The 21,526-nt window shown below is 41.0% G+C and overlaps 1 protein-coding gene across 3 annotated transcripts in view; it reads right to left on the bottom strand.

The window, feature by feature from the left end:
- ABL2 (ABL proto-oncogene 2, non-receptor tyrosine kinase) overlaps nt 1-21,526 on the bottom strand; it is a 45,451-nt gene that overhangs the window by 8,997 nt on the left and 14,928 nt on the right. For 2 of the 3 annotated variants that reach the window (XM_063343111.1, XM_063343112.1), the window contains exons 2-5: nt 2,958-3,128; nt 1,908-2,203; nt 978-1,250; nt 98-182 (exon numbers count right to left, since the gene is read on the bottom strand). In XM_063343111.1, the coding sequence (XP_063199181.1) occupies nt 98-182; nt 978-1,250; nt 1,908-2,203; nt 2,958-3,128 (825 nt within the window). Of the gene's footprint in view, nt 1-97; nt 183-977; nt 1,251-1,907; nt 2,204-2,957; nt 3,129-6,850; nt 6,960-21,526 lie in introns of those variants that run through there. The other variant, XM_063343113.1, reaches the window with a different exon arrangement.

Below are 21,526 nucleotides of genomic sequence, written 5' to 3'. Positions count from 1 at the left end.
CATAAATACCGAAAATCTGCCACTGCTTTTAAACAAGACAGATTTCATTTTGGCGGAAACTAAAGTAAGAACAGAAAGAGCAAGGAATGTCACTAACCTAACAATTGTACTAGATTTGGGTGCTTGATCTCCTTCATCACAGCAGCTTCTTTCAAGAATTCTTCCACCTCCATGGTATCTTCCTAGATAAACAGAGAGGCAAAAGAAGGGAAAATTTATCTTTGTGACCAAGGTCTGCTTAACACCACGTATCCTAGCTGAAAATAAATGATGGTATCCTTGTCTCCATTCTGTTGTTTTGGCTTTTACCAAAGCAAAATACAATAGCCCTGAAAAGCTGCCTGGCTGGCCTGCAGCATGGCCAAGTGACAGATCTGCAGTACCCAGAAAGCGATAGGCTTTATTGTTCGGTAGCTATTGTGGCTATGAAAGCAGTTGTGGCTGGTGAGAGGAAGACTCTCAGGATCGCTGACTTAGTTCCCCTGCCTAGCTATAAAAATTAAGCTTGAAAGCTCCCTTACTTAGGGGCTATGTAGAATTGTAGCTGTTAATGTTGAAACAAACAGAAGGTTTTGAACGGAACGATAAATGGAGAAGCTGAATTCTTCCAGGAGTAGAGGAGAGGTTGCGGAAGATATTTACAACACCTTTGATTTCTTAAAGCTTCCACAGCTCTTCTGAGGGAAGGGAAGTGGACTTGGTAACCATTTCTACAGATCTGACTTGGACATGCAGTTCCTGTAGGTGCTTGCTGGCCCAAAATTCTACATTATTTCTAACCTAAATGCACTGGTGCAAGTTTGGTAAGCTGACTTTGTTCTGCAAAGCTACTCTCAAGCATAGGTTTTATGCAGATCAATACACTCCATTTTCTAATATTCATATCATTAGGTGGTATAATGGAGAGCACTACAATTTCCTTACCACTATCATAAATGGTGACCAAATAAAGAGTGCATAACAATCTGAAAACTCACCTTTAATGTTTTCACAGCAACCGTGAGATTGTATTTCTTCCAGACACCAACATACACCTCGCCATACTGCCCTCCCCCAAGTTTGTGCTTCATGGTGATATCAGTCCGCTCCATCTCCCACTTGTCGTGGATGGGGGACACTCCATAGACTGTGGGCTTATTACACTTGGGTGCTGGGTAATGCAAAGTTGTCACCAGTCCATCCGCTACTGTTGAGTGATGGTGCACTAGCTCTGCTAGTGTGCTGAAACGGCTTTCTGCTGTCACATATACCTGTTAAGAACAAACCAGGAATCTACTTAAATGAAGGCAGCTGGAAGCTTTCAGTAACACTGTAAAACAGGTACAGTAAAAACATTCTAGCAAGTTTAAAAAAAACAAGGTAAGGGAACCAGACTTTAGAGTACTTGTTCTCATCTTGTTTGGCAAATTAAACTGTGAGATGTTTACCTGCAGAAGGCAGCCAGATATAAGCTATCACTTGAGAGCAGTGCTGACTCCTGCCTTGTGCTTTACAGGACTAGAAACCGGAATTCTTGTCGCCAAGCTCAAGGCCAGTTTCTGCATCACTCAACTCATCATACTGCTATTTGATCAAGGTTTCAAAATGCTGATCAAAACTGCTGATTTACCAAAGCTCTGCTTGTTCTAAGTGGATCAATGCGAAAGATATCACATCAAACCACAACTGCTTTGCTCTCTAACTGCTTTCAGCCAGGGTAAGTACCACCTGCACTTCTTCCAAAGTGGTCTTCAGTGAGTTACCACCGAAAGCTTGGCACCCGTGTTCTTTTTTTTATATTAATCAATCAGCGGACCTGTTTTCTCTCACACACCCCCCACTCAACAGTCTGCAACTTGAGATTCTGTACCACCTCTTAATTAATATCCTTATTTCCTCTCCCCACAGCATTACCCAGAGATCCTTACCTTTCCATCTGAGGTGGTATTGATCCTGTAGTGGTAAACACGTCCTTCGTACCTGAGCGAGATGGATAGCTGCCCTGGGCTGCTCTCGCTTTCACGAACCAGGAAGCTGCCATTGATGAGACTGCTCAACAGATACTCTGCTGCACTGCGTGACACTGGCCCATGGTACCACGAATGCTTTTCCAGGCTGTTCACTGGTGTGATGTAGTTGCTTGGTACCCAGCCCTGCCCGTTCTTCGAACGTACCTCACTCCATTCACCATTCTGGTTGTAACCCAGGACTCGCAACTTCTCACCTAGGACCAGAAAGAAAAATGCCAAATAAGCACAGTGCAATATATTGGGTCTCATTAAGGGAGAAACTATCAGCTGACTAAGCCTGCGTTTGTAGCTTAACAATGACAATCTGCAGCAGTGATCTAACTAAACTAGTATATATAAAGTATTTATGAAGTAAAGTTTCGGACAGAATACCTAGGACACCGTTCCCTAATTTACTTGAAGTGAACGATCAACTCAAAAAGCTTCCTGTAGTCCAGCTTTTTAGACTAAAAAGACTTTTTCTTTTTGGAGGGATGAGGTTTGTCTCCATCTTGACCCCTTAAATGGCATTTGATTTAGAACAGTTTTGCAGCAGGTCATATTCTGATATACGTACTGAACAGAAATAGAAAATCTCTGCGCAGTTCTTAATTCTTGATTTTGCTCCAGTTGAAATTCTGTTATCATCAATAATTTAAATGTTTTCCTCTGCCCCACCCCAAAATAGGTGTCTCACAGGGCCGGTGATTGGGGGAGCCTAGAATGGGAACAGCCATAGCTGGACTAGACTGTTGAGCAGTGTTACACAGAACTGTGTCTGTACTAGGAGAACTGCCCAGTAGGTGTCTCTCCAACACGAGTGAGAGACCATCTGCCTATAACCATCAGTTTAGAGAATAATCTTCCCTAACTGCACTCATTCCTATTCCTATCCGGGGAAGGATTCTGCGTTCTATTTTCTGTTGCTAATTTTTAAGCTAGTAGCTGTTCTGCAATTCACAGCCTTACCTTTGGTGATGCTGAGCGTGTTGTCGCCGCTTGCTACAAAATCATAAAGTGCAACAAAGAGATTGGGATCGCTCTCAGTGGCTCCAAGCAGGTTCTCCTTGGAGCTCCATCTGATGGCTTCATTCAGTGCCTGGGGTTCAACATCGCAACCATAGGGACGGTGCAGGGCCTCTGAAGAAAGAACAGAAGAGGAAATGACTTTGTGTACCATTGTAAATAGATCAAAACCCAGAGTACAGCAGAGTGAAGCTCCTACTGCATTATATGCTCTTTATGGAAAAGGAACACCACATCTGCACACGTTGGATTGGTGGTTTTCAATACCCACCTTTGCTGACTCTTGATTCTATAGGTTGCTTTTAACAGGGGCTGAAGAAGGTGATTAACTGCCTATATACCAACTAGCAAGCTACGTATATAAAGTTTCTATTTAGTATTTTTTATAGTATATATATTTTTATTTATATACACCTCTATTTGAAAGTAAGCATTCACAAATAAAAAATGTATAAGACATTTAAAAAGCACTTTTGTATTATGTGAAGTAGTGAAGGAAACCTTTTGACACTGAAATGTTGTGGTTTATGTCTTTATTGTTTCTATGGCTGAGGTAGATAGCTTGCATCGGAAACCCACATTACAAATACAGGTAAGACACACTAAATTATGGCACACATGAAATCTATAGGTTGGGACAGTAACTGATTCGGTATCAGCAGGAATGATGGTAATTTGTGATACATTTCAAGGCTGTGTAAATAAGAGGTGGAGAACTGAGCAGGACAGACAGCAGAAAGGATGATGCTAGGTATTTAGCAGCAGTGTTTCGGAATGTCCAGGCAATTCTGTTTTGCTGTTTCAAAAGAGAACTGATGCAAACTTGATAGTACAAGGCAGATGGGGGGAAGAATCAGACTTGTTTTATAGACAAAAGAAAAAAGTCCCCACGGTTCCTGTCATGACAAAAACAATCTAAACACACAGGGTTTTGGAAAGAACTGTAGTAAAAAGCAAAAGTGTCTGAACACTTCATGGTAGTGCTATGCCAAGACTACCATTGGCTTTCTAACCCATAGAGAAGTTTTCCAGGAACATGTAGCAGAATAAATTTCAATATTAAGACAAGAGAAAGAGCGATGATGTAGTTTCATACATGTGGGCTGCTCAAGGGGGCAAAAAAATATGAAGATGTAAAGATATAAATATTTTCTCGGATGGCACAACTGGCATAAGTTCCTGTCCCAACATACATTTCCAAATTCTCTTGTTGAACTTACTTATGGAAATTCACTGTGAAAAGATTTAACTAAATGCACCAAACATAAAAAATCCTCTTTAAAAAGTTGGATGCTTTCTTCACTTTACAATCATTCCTTTGGCCCATTTCTGAGGGGCTGAAAAGTCAGGCTCAGGGGGATTTTAAGCAGATCACTGCCAGAGAATGTGCGTATATGATACCCCCCTCCCTGCACTCCCATGAGATTTATGTTTGTGAGCGAGAGAGCTAGTCTATAAGGCACTTTAAAAGAGAACAAAGAGTTCAAATGCAATACAGGACGGGAAAACTGGGAAGTCAGCGAGACACAAAACAGGAAGAGGCCTGTGCCAAGTAATAGGCAAGCATAGGCCAGATCTGTGTCACAGGACAGAGCTCAAGCCTGGAAAAAAAGGACACGGGCGGGGTTCCCAACATCTCCATGCAGTTTTTTGACTGTATTGTAGGTACACGAGAAAGTAAATGGTTGAGATTTGTTCTGTTTTGTTTTTAAACACATAGTTAAGTGGCTTTTGATTGCATTTCTGGTAATCATTCACAGTTATATTGCTTGCACAACCTGCTCATCTTACAATTACTTAATAACTTACCTCCCAAACCTTGCCAAAGTAGCAGCCTATCAAGATTCTTCTAGCAAGAACAGAAGTGATAGAAATTAAGCTACCAAAATGTCACTTCTTTGAATTCATTATGTGCAGATACAGTATTCAGATACGCTTCCTGTTCCTAACCATTGCCTTTAATTAAGTTTACAATGTACTAACACATCAGACTAGGTGCTATGATGAAAAAAGAGAGGAAATCCCAATGTCTGCTCAGACATTAGAGCATGGCTGCCAGCAACCCACTGTAATTTTTTAGGCCTGGGTACGTGCACGTGCATGTCCAGTTGTTAAGCACTAGGAAAGAACACCAGCTCCTAAATCCAGCTCTCTTTATGGAGTAAAAATTTGTATTAATTAAATTATACATTCTTTATACTTCTACAGTGTCTTGTGTTAGAAAGCGTGTTTCAATGCCCTAAGCAAAGTCACTCAGCAAATGTGCTGGACAAGAAATCTGACTTCCACGTCTTTGCTAAGGAGCAAACACAAAAGTAGGCAGTGTTTCCAAAATAACCTTTCAGCTCCAAAATACCTTAATGGCATTTAAATAACTTCTTACTTTCAGTTATGTATCTGCTGAAATGCGAAATGCTTTAAACAAAAATACATGCATTTGTTCTAAATCAAAGCATACTTGAAGTTTCTTTCCCAAGCCAGAAAAGCTCATGAACTGGGCATCCAACCCTACTCCACAGCAGGGAGTTATGCATTTAACCATGCACTGGATGGGTAAGGCTGAAGCAGCCCAGAGCTGCTGCAGCAAAGCCCGTGAGCAGCCAAGCCTGCCCACACCGAGCCCCGCAGCAGGCACTACAGCCAAGGCAAAACCAGCAGAAATGCCACCTGCCGCTTAGCGCTGAGCAGCTCTGCCCACATGAAACCATTTGCGGTGCTGTGCTGGATTGCCAGTGAGGATTCAGAGCAGATGTGGGACTACCACTGCTTCCTCGGGAATGCCTGGGAGGCTGGCACACGTTCTTAACACCCATTTTATGTACAAAAAAAGTCAGCAGAAGTTAATGTTTGATGAGGAGCTTCAGTCACTTAGCTATAGTGCTTACCTAAAAATTGCATTACCTAAATAATGCTTTTAAGAGTTCATGTCTCAGTAGCTTCCTTCACTTTCATTTTTAGAGTGACTTGGATGCTTAAGTAACTGTAAAGGTTACCCAATATCTACTAAAGGGGAATTTATCAGGATATGAGAGCAGGTTATTGCAGGTTATTATGACATAATAACCTACGCTGCTCAATACAGCGTGGCATCTATACCATCCAGCATGTAAGGATATGGCAGGTCAGTGAAACATGATAATTCCATAGACCTCATTAAAGAAAATATGATAACCAAAGCGTATCACAAGCGATACCCCTCCAGCAGAATAGTCTGCAAGCTCTATTCACACCAAGAGCAAGGAAATGAGCTGGCAAGTTTTGGTTTATATCAGCTCCTTTTAAAGGCTAACCATAAATCATATATGACCACTTTCATTTCCTATACAATGGAAAACTTACATCATCATTTACTGTAGAAGTTAATACACGATCATGCAAAGAGGTTATGCTTCATCCATCTCCTTCCTTTTCTTTATTCCCACAATACAGTTTGCTTCTCTCCGGATATGAATGCTTTTCCTATTCTGCCAACATGTAAGGGGTGTTTTTTACCCCACCCTGTGCTGCCAACATGACAATTACCAACCTCTTTGGTTCAAGGGTACAAGGTAGTATACACTAAATCTTAAATTTTAGAATCACATCAAGTGCGGAAGTGGTCTCTCTTTCTGAAATACTGCTCATAAAAATGAAGCTCACAAAAAAATACTGCTCATAAAAACAAAGCATTTCAATAACCCTAAAACCCGGATAAAAGCAGGCAATCTCAGTCCTGCGCATGGCTGGTCTCGTACTACAAGACAAAGACAGACTTGAAAGGACCCACATCCTCCTGCAAGCACTCAGAGAAATACAGGAAGGGGGATGGCACAGCATTACATAGCTGAGCATCATACCTGTGGAACTCGACACACCAGGCTCAGAGGCTTCCTCGCCAAGGCAGCAGAGCAGCTTGCCCTCTTTGCCATAGCTGCTAGACTGGAAGAGAACGGTCCCCACAATCATGCTGTGCTTCACAGCAAGCGGAAGAGGCTGCTTGACACGAGAAGCCCTGGGCTGCCACGTTCAGCACAAACACCACCACCACGTGCAGACGGTCACTGCTCACAAGGCTGGTGGCCAATGGAAAAGCAAGCGCTGCCGAGCCGGCGAAGGAGAAACTGGGAAAATCAAGCTGCGGGTTAGCTTGGTTATTAGCTGGAAGTGAGGGTGGAGCTTCACAGGGAAAGCTGAACAAACAGAGGATGTGGGGACTGGACTGCAAGTTGAAACAATTTTGAGATGAGCTATGAAGACTGAGTTTTGTTCCACTTAGAGTTAGGCAACAAAGTGTTTGGGAAGACAGCAAACAGTTTCCTTGGAGAAATTCCTTTGTACAAATTACAAAACAGATCACCCATTAAGGGGACTGCCCAGATTGATTCATTTTTCCACTCCACATACCATTGCTGGAGCACTATTTACATGAATCAACAGGAAACGATGTTAGTGAAAATATACGTCTAAGAGATGTACAAGCACTGAGCAAGAAAACACTGTTGAACATTTCAGGATTTCAGAAAGAAACAAAAAGGAAGGGCAGCAGAGTATGCCCAGTGTGAGCTGCATATTTGATGATTTACTAAGACTCAGGACAGCTCTCTGAAAGGACACCATCAAATTACCCCTCAAAAAATATAAGATTTATTTAACAAATTCTTTAAAAGCCCTAGTTTTCCAGGAACTGTTGTATGATTTGTGGCAGAACAGGCTCCTCCTAACATGTGGACGAGGAAGGGTTAAAGAGCAAGCCATCACCATGGCAGTCTCACACCTGGGAGGATGGTGGGCCTGCAGAGGGGTATAAAAGGGAGCAGGGAAAAGGAAGCAAGTGGTTTGGCCTTTGTAGGGGGAGAGGAGCTGTTGCAGCCCACCAAGAAACAGCAGCATTTCTATAATCCCTGAACTCCACCATTCTGTATGGAAGGCAACTGCACCCTGTGATGAGGACTCGGATCAGGCAAAAGGTAAGAAATCAACAACCTAGCTGATTCCCAATGTTTGTGTTTTGTAAGGCTGTGGATGTGCAAAAACACCATTTAAAACTGTGGCTGTGCTGTGGTGACCAGGAGTTGCTTTTCCCTATGTGTCCTGTGACATGAATTACTTCCCCTGCCACAATCACCTAATGCATGTGGAAAAAATAACCAGACAGAGAAAATACCTTAGGATACTCACACTACTGTTGTCTTCCTAAAGTTCTGACAAGTGGGCAACCTCTCTTCCTCCTCCTCCTCCAAAACCAAGCTCAGTGAATCCTGCAGCATCCTACCCAGTAGTTATAGGTTGAGATGCCTTTAATTAAGATTACCTAGGCTTTACCTCTTTTCCTCTTTGTTTTTGCTTCTTGTGGTTTATTGTGTTCTCCCCTCTCTTATGCGCTCCGAGCACTCTTAGTTACACTGGTATTTGGACTAACCTTAGCTTATCTATTAATATGCAGAATAAGACAGAACAAGATAATACAAAGAATAAGCACAATTTGTAGCAAAAGACAGCATAGCTTCAGAAACAGATTGATGAGCTTTGTGACAAACACACTGTTCAGGTGGGTCTCAAATAGCACCAGAAAATGGCAAGCTACATATGGGTTTCTGGCTAAATTAGTCTTAGCTGTAATAGTTAATAATGTTAGCTGAAATAACAAATTTACTTGTTAGTTAAAATACAACAGATGAGTAATTTGTATTTGGAACAAAGAAGTATTAGCAGGAAGTTGGTTTGGATTGATAACATAACTTGCAAATATACCTACTGACCCTATCAATTTTAGCCTCTGTCAGAAGAGTGTTCTTAGCCAAAGCCTAATGGTTGGTTGGTCTGTTGACAAGCTCCTGATGGGAATCAAGTAGTGGCCAGCACTGGGATTATGGGCAAGTAACATTTTGGCTGTAAGTTTCCTCTAACAGGGCACCCCTCCACCTACCCACCCTCCTAAAGGTTTCTCAGTGGAAGGACATGGGGTGCCCCTGCAGCATGTAGCTGTTCATAAGGTTCTGTCAAATGCATCCACACAGAATAAAATCAGGCATCTTTCTACCTTCTAGATGAGCATTATTTCTTTTACAACTGATTTTCCTAGATAGTTATTTTACACTGTAGGCCATCACCTTGACATCTGCATCCTATTCCCTTCACAGTAAGTGCACAATATAAAATCTTAATTCTGGTATACTCAACTTCCTTGGTGGAAGAATCCGCCTTTCAGGCACAGCAGCTCTTCCCAGCTCTTTTGACTATTCCCTATGGCGCTCTTCAAAGCCGTTTCCTGAGAGCGGTTACCCTTCCTGTACAGCTTAAATCATCCATTTAGAAGCACTTCTCTATTTTTTCCAGCAGTGGGAACAAGTTGAAAAAAGGGAAATCTTGCTGACTACGCTACTTTGAAATGTATAGATCAGGGAGCTCCTAAAAAATTGGCCATGGTCTGAACTTCTGAACAAAACGTCAATGTCTCTTCATCAAACAAAAGAATGTGTAAATGGAAACAGAGCTCTGAAAAGGATTTGGTGGTGCTGGCAGCAGGCCAAAGTGACTAGTTTGTCAATGCAAGGAAGAGAGACAAAGAAAGGGTTATAGTGTAAATATACTGCATACAGTCTCAATCTGGTATCTTAACATTTTACATCAAAACCCATATGGTGTGGATATGGCGTTCCTTCTTCTGGCTTCTCACATGCCTCTTTTTCACAAAGGGACACTTGAATTCAAGGCCACTAAGATCCCTCCATATGCCACATCTTCCACCTTATTTTAAGTCTTCAAACTAAATACCAATATAAATATCCATGATGCCATTTTACATACAGTCTCATTTTATATGCTTGCTTTTAAGACTACCAAAGAATAGACACTGGTCAACTTAAGCGTATAGGAAGTAGATCATCAAGTAACTAACAACTGTTAGTATAATGGTATTTTCCACTGCATCTTCAAAACATACATCAGTTTACATCACTAGACTTTGAGATCTTTAACCAGCTTGTTAGTGGGAGGATTTCTGCCTTAATGAATACAAGGAAACAAAATTGATAACGCAGCAGCAAGTGGGTTTCCTATTTTGCTGACACGATTGGAACAGCATCAAATTCTACAGTAGCTTTGTTTCTGAAGCCAAGTCTTGGCGCGTTCTACTAACCAAAAATACTCAAGGCAAACTACATACTAAAAAGCAAACCAATGCTGAACAGGCCAAGTTCCTGCTGTCTAGTAATGTGGTAGCATAGATGCAGATCTATGAACTTTCTTTACCCTCTAACAGACTTAAGCCCTTACCTAAATGGACCACCTAGTCTTTCTGCTGACATACATGTGGCCACGAAAAACACCAGTTTAAAAGGGTCAGACAGCTCACATATGGCTTTGGTAAAAGGCAAGCAACCTAACCAAATGCCATTCCTAGGTGTTCCTCTCCTGCAAGAAGCCAGACTCTTAATAACGTGGTTTGCTTGAGCTAAGCACAGATCCATAGTTAGTCTTTGGGCCTCCCACAGAGTGGTGCCAGGTTTAAGTACTGTAAACAACCTACTGAATAAAGCCAAGAAATACAGCTCCAAGCCAAGAACTTGGGATGGGTAAGGAATAGGTTTCTATTTATGGTACCAGGCTGGGAGAGACAGAATAGGAGGAGGCTTCAGAGTCAGGGACAAAATTGCATCATGAACAGCTCGCATCATACAAAAAGAAATGTTTCAAGACAAGCTGGGAGCACTGTCTTGCCTCAATTATCAAAATATATCTGAAATGGAAAAGGTTAATAAAAGTGATCTTTGGTATCGGAGAGAAATATATGGAGAAACCTAAAAGCCCTTGATACATCTCACCTCTTAAGAGCAAATTTTTTTGGCAACATAATAAACTGCTGCATAGGATATTCCCCTGCACTTCAATGGTAAAAGTGGTGGGTAAAAAAAGTGGCACCTGAAGACATGCTTTTTGGCTAGCTTGATATAAAATCCAAGGGAAGATAAGGCTTGGGTTTTTGGTGTTACTGAATTTTAATTGGTAGGAGGACAGAGACAAATTGATCTCTATTGATTTAATTACACCAATGTATGAAAAATTCAAGACATTGTCTGTCTACCTGAACATTGCAAACCAACGTTGTAGAAGGAACAGCCTGCGTTCTGTTTCATTGATCCCAATTATCCTCTCCCATTGTTATTAATGCTATCAAACAAATAGAGGTGTCCCTCAGCCCATTTCTTTGCTCAGATGTCAGTGACACACATGCATACCACTTCCCCCAATGTCAACTTAATGCGGAACTTCTCTATTTTTTCCTCAACCAATATCTGGTAAAGAAGTATCTTTTTGGTGCAGAATCCAGTATGAAACAAATCAACCTTAAGCTCCAAAGTATTCATTTGAAAACCTTCATTCATCCCTTGTTGAATGCATGATGCTCTTCAAAGATCGATAGCTGTACAGGCTGTAAGTGACCAAACTTTCTATTGAAGCATTTGGTAGCACTGGTGTTTTAAGAGAGAATCTCATAGTAGACGAAGTGTTGATCATCTTCAGTACAAACTCTGCTAACTCAATAGACTGGCTCTCATTACCTCTAAGACTTTCTGTCCTCACAGAACTCGGGCAGGAAAATGACTCCTGGATAAATGCAGTTAGCAAAATGATGCAGGTTTTTAGATGCACTTAAAAACCACTTTAGGGTGAGGAACTTGTGAGCGCAGAAGAGCTGGACCTAACAGTTACTAAAAGGTGCAATGGATGTTTCCTGTCACAAGTACTGGGAATGGTCAGAAGCGCCAGAATCCACTCGAAGTACCAATCTGACTTCTTTTAATGTGCCTCTGGGTAAGGAATCAAAACCCAACAGCACAACAGATAATAAAAAAAAAACCCCAAAAACAGTTTCCTGAAGCGAGAGAGGGATTTTAATGCAATTAAAATGATATACAGAAAAAGGATTTTTCTAGAACAAAAAGCTACAAATGTAACCTCTTTGCAAAATTCTGAATACTGTATCAAAGTGTTTGTTACCTCAATTACTAAGGATCTGTTCAGCTCCTATAAAGCTAGTCAGCTTTGCAATTGCTGGTATCTAGAAACAAGCAGAGAGACCACCCTTTAGATGCTCTGCATTACGTACCTGTTTCCATTGAGTACTGAGGTGATGAGATTCCAGTCTTTGTTCCTCTGAATCCTGCCTACAGTGGACAGTAACTACTCCCACAGTTTTAGGGAAAGGAGTGCTATGAAGGGATTTCAAAGATAACTGGGAAACTGCATACGTGAAGATAAAAAGTCTATTTGACATTCTTCCTCTGTTGTGGTAAGTTCCAGTAAACCTCTCCAGTTTGAAGGGCGAGGAGGATTAGGTCACCCAGTCCTTCTCCAGGAAAGGTGGGATGGTCAAACATTATGACAGCTTACAGCAAGTCACTTAGCACTTTTTTTAATCAGTACTGTGGGACAGAAGTTGCTTAATGTGGATTACACTTCACTCCAACAGAATTCCTGAGGAGTCGTTAATCCTGGCCAGATCAAAGTCAAGATATTGTCTACTTATAAGCAAATCCAATGAATAGCTATTTACTCACAGGGTTAAGACAAACATTTGAAGTAAGAGCTCTTCTGCAAAAAGACTACTCGAAAAATCATGGCTCACCCAACCCCTAAGCAAGCCAGAAATACCTCCACTAACATAGTCTAGCTGGTGGGAGGTTTATTTTGCAGATGTAAAGCACTAGGTGATCAGACCTCTGAGTTAACATGACATAAATGTCCAAGCTGCTTTCCAAGTGACATAATTACATTTTATTAGAAGTCTTACAGCATTAGGTACTCTCCTTAGACCCAGCACCTGGAACAATGACCACATTAAACTGTTTCTCAGCTGGCTTTCTGAAATTTATTTTTAGCCTTTCTAGTCAGAGGGAAAACTTGGGAGGGCAGAGACTAACTCACTGACTTGCAATCTCAGGAGTGAAAGAAAATGTCAATTTAACAGCCCAAATGTGAGTTGATGTCACATCTTGAGGCCCAAGTAATTATTTTTGCAAGCGCCTTGGACAGGCAGCACTGCTTACCTTTTGGAGGATATTCGGAGGGCAGAGCTCCCCAGGTGAGCTGACATAGCTTCAGTTTCCAGTACATGAGTTTAATTTTTTAATGGAATTCCAAAAAGCTTGCTAGCACAGATGCGACTTCTCAGTTCCATCCACCTACACTGAATATGCAGCAACTGCCAAAGCTACACAGTACTTCTCTTTTAAAAAAAAAAAATCTCTAGCTAAAAATAAATCACAAAACTGTCAACCTCATTTGTCAGCAACCAATATGCTGTTCAAGCCATTGTCCACAGCCATTTTCTTCTCTTGAACAAAGAAGGGGGTTCGTTTTTAAAATATCTACTTCACTTGACTAAAGTACTCTTGTGATCTTGCCTCCTTTGAGATATATTTGTCTTAGAAAATAAACCAGCGTTTCCTTTCCTCCAAGAAAAGCCGAGCTTTACCATGAATACTTGCCCAAAAATTGCATGCCGTCTTGTTAACTTCGGAACCGGGGAAAACTCTTAATGTGATGCTTGTCAGGAAATCCCCAGTCTGACATTCATCCGAGCTCTGTCTGAGGGAGTTTTAGTTGTCTTGCTCCTTCTCAGCCCTATGGGCTGATTCACTTTTTGGGGGGGGACCAGTGTGAACGCGCATGTATGAAGTCAGAGAAACACATCCATTGCACTAAACTTAGTTACTGGCTGCTGTGCCACTTCCCCTTGGCAAAATCCAGACACTTGTCATTGGCTCCGCTGATGAGACAAGGGACTCCATTCACCAGCGCTGTTTCCAACAGCTGCTAAAAAAACAGGGTAACACAAACCCTAGCCTCGGCAGGAGGAGAATTCCTAGCTCAGCGCCGACAGCTTTGCAGTTTCAGGCTGTGTCACTGCATTTGCTTTTTCAAATCTAACAGCGGTGTTTAGCCCTCGTGTGTCTGAGGCCAGTATTAAGACAAGAATGTACTCACTGAAATAACATTTTTTTGGAAAAATCCTTTCTGGGTTACGGCAGAAATAATACAGCTTTGAAGGAAAACAGATGACAGTGAGACTGAGCAAGTTCAATACTGCTATTCTAGCAGTAATCAAAACTACAAAAAAGTGATTGTTTGAATTGTGGTGTAGTAATAAAATCAGTTTTACTACAAAGAAGGATAACTGTAAATTAATAGTCAAAGATTATTAATAACTTGAGTGGATGCAGATTGAAAATGCTAATACAATTAAGCAGGTTTGTGATTGGTGTTATTCAGTAGAGATCTAATTTTTTGGCAGAATACTAGAAGTAAAACAGCGTTGTAAAAATAATTTACTGAAGAGGTAAGACTAGCTAATATAGTCCACTTGGAGGAATTTTGCGCAGCTAAGATACAAATGTGTATTTTATGTACATCTGCTACTGTAGTGGTAACATCTACTGTAAAGCTGGGCATTGAGATTACTTTTTCTTTTTATGAGGCACAAGTACTTCTTGATTGCTAATGTCAAAGCTATACAACATTTAAAGGAAGTACAATTGGAAAAACAAGTCCTGCCTCTTGGATTTAGCAGAACACTTAAGAATGTCAAAAGCAAGTCAGCTAGCTGACAACTGGGATTCTTCAGTCACGTAACAACCATCGTATTGGGTCACTTACAGCCCAGCATCCTGCTGTTGCCATTGCTAACAGAAGCTGCCTGCGGAAAGGATAATGATATTATTCCAGAATACTTTCCAAGCCTCCAACATGTTGCAGCTCAAGGTCTTTCTGAGCCAGAGCTGGTGGTTTTGTTAGTTAAACTTACTAACAGCCTTCTTCCATTATCTTGTCCAGTTGCTGTCTCAAGTCATGCAAACAAAACTCATCAAATAAACAATATCCTGCTGCAATGTTATCAATAGCTCAACTGCACACTGTAGAATAAAGAACAGGCTCTTACTTGTTTTGAACATGACATCTGCTAGCTTTGTTTATCTTCAGTCTGTGCAGTGGCAAATCCTGAACAATCACTACCTGTCAGTGCTTTCCCTGCCACTTGTGACTTTTACAGTCCTTTATCTTATTCTACCTCAGCCACCTCTCGTCCAGGCTGAAGAGTTTGTCTTAGGCAGTCCAATGCTGTTATTGTCTTTGGTCACCTTTAAACAGTCCTCCTTTGAGTTTTTTCACCCCTCCAGGTAACCAGATCAGAATTACATGCAGTATTCAAACCATAGCTTTGTACAGTGGCAGAACTGTATATTTTTCTATTCCTAACGCTCTTTTTGAATTATAATTCCAAATGTTGTCATGATACTGTCTTATTACAGCTCAGAGATTTATTTCTATGGTTGTGGTAGTCAGCTCAGAGCTAGATACCTCATACGCAAAGCTAGAAACATTTTCTTCTGTGTACCACCCTCCTCGTGTTTACACCGAATCTTGTACTGCTTCTTCAACCTGCAACCTTCTGCAATGCTTCACTCAACTTTTGTCTCTACTCTCTTTAATTACTTACTATTTTTAGTAACTTTACCACCTTGCTATTTTCTTGCTTCCTCTTCACGTCATTTGTCATAGTCTGATAGCAACTTTTAATTAAAAACAGGTGAATTGAAGAAAAGTTCGAAAGTTGAGTAAAAAACATTTTCTTTATTCCTATTTGATAGCTGTTTCATTTCTAGCACCTTTTCACTAAACAAAAACATTAATGTGTTCCAGCAAGTTATAGGCTACAATCAGTGCTTAGTACAGCATATGATCTTGTTAAGTCATCAGATACTGCTGTCCTACTGTGAGGAGCATCTTAAAAGACAAAAATGACTTTGCAAGGGAAACCGCTGAACTAGAAGACCGGTTAAAGAAGATATAACTGTCTCCAGGGAGAAATACTGCAGGAGATGGGAAACTTGAATATGCCTGGATGCAAACAGAGCAGAAACATCCTGTAGATGATGTTTGGTTTTTTTTCTACTAATTTGTTTTCAGAGCAGTAAAGAAAAGCAAAGTACAACAGTGTGGAAATGAGTGACTTAATTCCCCAGAAACATCAGGCCAAATATCTTGACCAGGTTAAAGACTGGCATTTCAAAAACCAGAAACTGCATGTAAAATGCTTAGATTAACCTTAAATTAGGCTAGCAAGGACAGACTCTGATCTACAGACAAACATAGAGGAGGTAGCTGCAATTCCAGATTTATCTAATATTTTGTCAAAAGACAAATCCACCCAAGAGACAAGATCTGTTGCCAATTTACAATGCTAACCTGAACACTAACAGTTTATTTTTCTATAACACTGCAAACATTTATTTCCTACTTGTGCTGGGGAAATACTGAAAACAGTTATATGGATTTATCTAGGATCATAAAGGGTTTTGAGGCAATCGTACTAAATGAAATCCTATTTTATTGAATTGGTAACCACAAAACCTTCTGTTCACCTGGAATAAGAGGAGACAGACAATGTAAGCTATATTGTAAGAGTCAGGCAGCTTTTCAAGACTGGATTATGCGCAGTAACTTAAAAGCATGCTAAGACTAACAATGAGAGGGGAAGGGACTAATGCTGCCTTAGCCCCTTCAAAATGCAGATGCTCTAAAAACAAAATATAGACAAGTGTTCTTTTGGACTGCTTCAGCGATGAAGTTCAACTGAGTGCTATTCCCCCAGTTTTAACCAAATCTGGTCCTCTTTTGTTCTCATTTTCACCATGCTGCTTAGAGGTTTTTTGAACCAAAACACAAAATGACAATCCCTTCTAAAACAGATCCAGCAACTAGAAAAAGCAAAAAAAAAAAAAAAGATTTCATTTTGTCACTTGCTTGCTACACAATTACTTGACTAATTTTTCCTGTTCAGAGGGCGAAGCAACTCCTCAATGTTGACACAGTGAGGGAATAAGACCCACTGCTAGTTATTTAAAGAGCCTTCCTCCCACTTAATGCTGGCATAGCTGTCTGACACATCTCTCCTGTTGCCAGTATTTGTGGTGGTACGACTGGGATGCTCAGGGGATTGGTCAGTATATTGTCAGCTGTTTTTAACTGGAGGCTCTAGCTTAGCTTTAGACTCTAGCCCCTATTACTACTTCTGCCTTTAGGTGCCACCTCCCCCAATGCTTAATTTACTTTATTTGCTATATATATTCTGAGGGAGGAAGGAAGAGGGAAAGGGCTGGAAATTCCCAGTGGGAGGTCTAACACTGCAGCTCACTCAGCAGTTTGTTTCCTCTCCCTCTGTAAAGTACTGGTTAGTTCCTAAATTGCATCCATCTACAACACCAATTTTTGTGGATTTTACTGTGGATAGTAACATGTTTCTCTATAGAGCCAGGGACTACAGCACATCACGAACTGGGAGGATGCATCAATGTGCCCTGCCTTGCCTCTTGTGGCACTGAGTTTTTACAGCTGCAGCAATGGTAGCAGTGACACATAGAAATGTATAGAAACTGCCGTTCGGGTTAATATGAGTTTATCACTGATACATGACGTGCGTGAACAGAACAAAAATATGACTTTAAGTCATACAAATCAGAGAAATCAAGCCATTCATATAGCTCATAGGAGTATTTGCAGCCCACAGGAGGAATATTATCTGTACTCTGTTATCACCATCAATCAAAGAATGGGGAAATTACTGGGGAAAGTACAAATAATGGGGAAGCGCAAGATGACTTAACCTAAACTAGAAAATAAGATCTCTGACAAAAAAAACCCCAAAAATTAGCTACATTCAGTTTCATAGCAGGATTTTTGTCAGTTGTGCTATACAGCTTGCTTTGAGGGAGGTATGTAAAACTGCTTAATTTAGGAGGGTGGCTTTATGACACATAAATTTTGAACTGAGATTGAGACCAACATCTAATTGTGCCATCCAGAAGGATGCTTGCAGCATCCCCACATCTTCTGGTTGTGAAAGGCCAAGAAAGGTCCTTTTATCTTGTTAAGATACATTTTTTTTTTTCTAATTCAGCAGAGTTCCACCTCATTCCTTCTTCCTCCCACTCCACAGAAAAACATTCCCAGTTGCTGCTGGCCTATATAGGTTGTCAGGACAGCTGACTGCTTGGATTACACAGAGTATATTGTATCCCCTCAAGAACCAGCCACACCGAGTGCTTCCTTTGGGGCCAGGGCTCAGTACTGGGCTGATACCAGCACACAGGTGCCGTCTTGAAGTTGGAAATTCCCCGACAACAGGCAGTCCTGCAAATACTTGCCTCAAAAATCATTCTCCCTCTTGAACCTCATACAGTACAAACTAACTCCAAATTAGATATCTGAGTAACCAAAAGCATGGTGAACTTGTACTCAGTTCTGACTTAGCCTTTTAAAGCAAAGGGACAGAATGCTGTCTTCTACCTTTTGTCCAGGTACTGGGAACTAAAGCTGCTCTGGCTTGTGGTAGCTTGGGAGAAGATCTTTCAGTTACATTTCTATTATTTACAGCAGTTACCTATGGCAATCCTATATTTAAATGTTTTCAAAATAACTGTAGCTCTCCTCAGTGCAGTAGTTAGAAAGCAGAACAATTACCATCCCATGTAGATACTGCTTTCAGCAAAGGGCTTCTCTGTCTCATCCTTATGGAGACCTCTTATTTAGCACTACTGCAAGACAGTCAATCACTGCCAGCTTCGTGAGATGCCACTAAAGCCCTGCCTTTTAGGGCATTTCTCTATCGGAATTCCATGCTGTTGTGACATGTTACTTAGTTCTCAAATTTCTTTGAAAAACTACAGGTAAACTACAAGACATGCAAAGAGTTCAACACTTGCCATTGGGCAAGCAGTGGAGCACCCAGAAGCAGATACAATTAACTTCAGATTGAAAGCTGCTGTACCACATAGGTTTAAAATGGGTCTTTCAGCTTAGAAGGACTTTATAGAACCAGAAGCTAATTAATATTTGAAAGTTATCTGAAGGCTCTTTAGAATTAATGACGTGTTTCCTGCTCATCTACATCGTTGCCAGAAACAGTCTTCCCATTGCATTCAAGCTACTTTAAGCACTTAAAGCCAATATCACTATGGGCTGCTTAGGAGTAAAAACTTCCTGGATAGGTTATAGAACTGAGCAGATGCCAAAACTGTCAAAAACAGCAAGGGAAGTGAGGCAAGGAAAGATGCTTATATGCACATATTATTGCTTTGAGATCTAAGTCTCTTACAATCTGAAATAAACCATACAAGCATAACAATGTTAAATTTTTATAAGGCCTGCATGGTCAGTCCCTGAAGAACTGAACTAAGAGCTGAAATTTAGAAACCTGGAAGCAGCCAGCACACTTACATCCCTCCAGCAAGGATGCTAAAGCTCCTGCATGAAACATCAGCAGAGACTCTGAGGCAAGCACCTCTTAAGGTCATGCCTTCATCATGAACAGCAGATTGCCTGTGCCTCAAAAAAAGGAAAACCTCTAAAGCACCCACAAAGACCAAGTGAAGCACCCATGAAGATGAAGACTGAAACAGAAAAGATGAGAGCCTGGAGAATATTCTGCATAGACTACGGGGGGAAAAAAATGTCACTAAAAAGACCAGTAAATAAAACCTGCAGGGTCACACCTCAGGTTCTGAAGCTGGAAAAGCTGAGTAATGGCAAACATCAAATTGTCATGATCAAATACACCAAGCAAAATCACCCCTCACAAGGACTGACTAATCTAGGTTGGCATGTTCTCTTACTAGGAATGTCAAATGTGACTGTTAGTTTGAGAATTGGGTCTAATTAAAATGCAGCAGCAGATTACCAGCGTAAGAACTTAATTCCTAATTACTAGAGAAACTAGACTCAAAGATTTATTCATGGAACTGAGAGTCTTCTGGCAGAAACATTGGTCAAATAATCCCTTTGGTTATCTAACTTTAAGTTCACACCTAGTTCAGCTTGAAGGACAGCCAGCCTTTTCCTCTAGCTGTCAGTCTCATCAACTCAATGACAGCAATGAAGAGCTGCTGCTCATGGGCACTGGGTTATAATCAGCTTTTCATTCAAGGCATACATGTGTAGCATGGTAAAAGGCCATTAAGGCCAAGAACCCAATGAGCACTTAAGTAAAATATGTGTTAAAAAACCCCACCCTTAAACCAGGTAAGAAGTGATCATACTCTTAGAAACCTGAGGAAGTAACCTCTTATGACGAGAATAGTGCCTTTGACTCTTTAAGCATCTGAGTTAACTCACTTCTGAATTTCAAAGATTCTAAAAGGACAAATTTCAGGGACTTGTCTCAGATAGTAGCGTTGCTAAAGACATACAATGCGAAGTGCCTGTGTATAGCCCTCCCCGAGGCATAAGAGACAAAACCACTGAACTATTTTGCTTAGGTTTTGAGGGTGCAGACTGGCTAAGTGAACCCAGCAGGCGGCTGCTGCCAGATGGGTGGTGGTTTCCCCAGCTCCCAGCTGCCTCCTCTGCTGCCTCCTGCATGCTCGCACCCACGTTCGTCTGATGTGCAGCAAGCTGGATCAGGAAATCAAACCAGCACTTCAGAGTTTTCTGTTGGTTTAGCTCCCTGGACTGGCTTGCCACAGAGCTAGATGAGAACGAGTACTGGTAAAGGAGCACAGTGGTTGTGGGGACAAGCTTCTCTTCTGACAAGTTTTCATTAATTCAGCTTTATCATGCTGTAATTCAGATACAGGGTATAGCTGGCTTGAATCCCTGTTAAGAGTTTACTACATGATTAGCTATTTTTTAGATCAACTTACAACCCCCTCCACCTTAGAAAAAAATTAATGCAAGGATTCTTACTTTGAAAATCCCTGGTGAATCTTTTGAAAATTATGTATTGTGAATACTGTAGACAGATTACTTATAACGGACTTCATACTACTGGTGCTGCTACTGTTGGCCCCATTAAGGGGAAATTACATTAGACACAATAGATGCATGCTCTAGCAGCAGGACTGAAACTGAATGACTCACCCAATTACACTATATGGAATCTAATGATTTAACTTCTAAAGAAAGGGCAGGGCTTCCTATGTAGTGACAGGTACAACGTAATTATGGCGAAATGGACAGTCTTGGCTTTGTTCTTAACACATGAAAGTGGTTACTGTAATCTAAGACAAATACATAAAATGCAGGTTGTCCCTTTAAACTGGGAGGAAAAATATTCAGGTCTGGGTGTGGAGGTCTTAGACCAGTTTTATTGGGCACTTTGCCACTGTTATGAAAGCAGTATATCACAGAAGGGTGGTAGCCTACTCTCAAGGAAAAAATACAACCGGAAAAATCAGTGTGTGCAAAAAAAGTTGTAACCTGGGCAGGGGAAAAGAGGAAGGAGAACTGAGAGCACACTGGTAGAGCACAGAAAAGCACTATGGTCTATATGAGCATTATCTGTTTAGAGGGATGTGGCATTCACACAGTCTCACACCAGGAGAACTCCACCTCTATGAAGAGGTTAGCATTATCTTGACAACCTGAATGGGGATATGTAGCTCTTATAACCATCACGAGAGACTTATGAAAAGAAACACTTCAAACAACTCCTTACCCTAATTAAGATTCAAAAACTGAGCCTTCTGCAGCTGTTG

This window comes from Chroicocephalus ridibundus, chromosome 8 (assembly GCF_963924245.1).
Source record: "Chroicocephalus ridibundus chromosome 8, bChrRid1.1, whole genome shotgun sequence".
NCBI lineage: Eukaryota > Metazoa > Chordata > Aves > Charadriiformes > Laridae > Chroicocephalus > Chroicocephalus ridibundus.
Note: the sequence above shows the minus strand (reverse complement) of the source record. Positions and strands in the feature narration are given on the sequence as shown.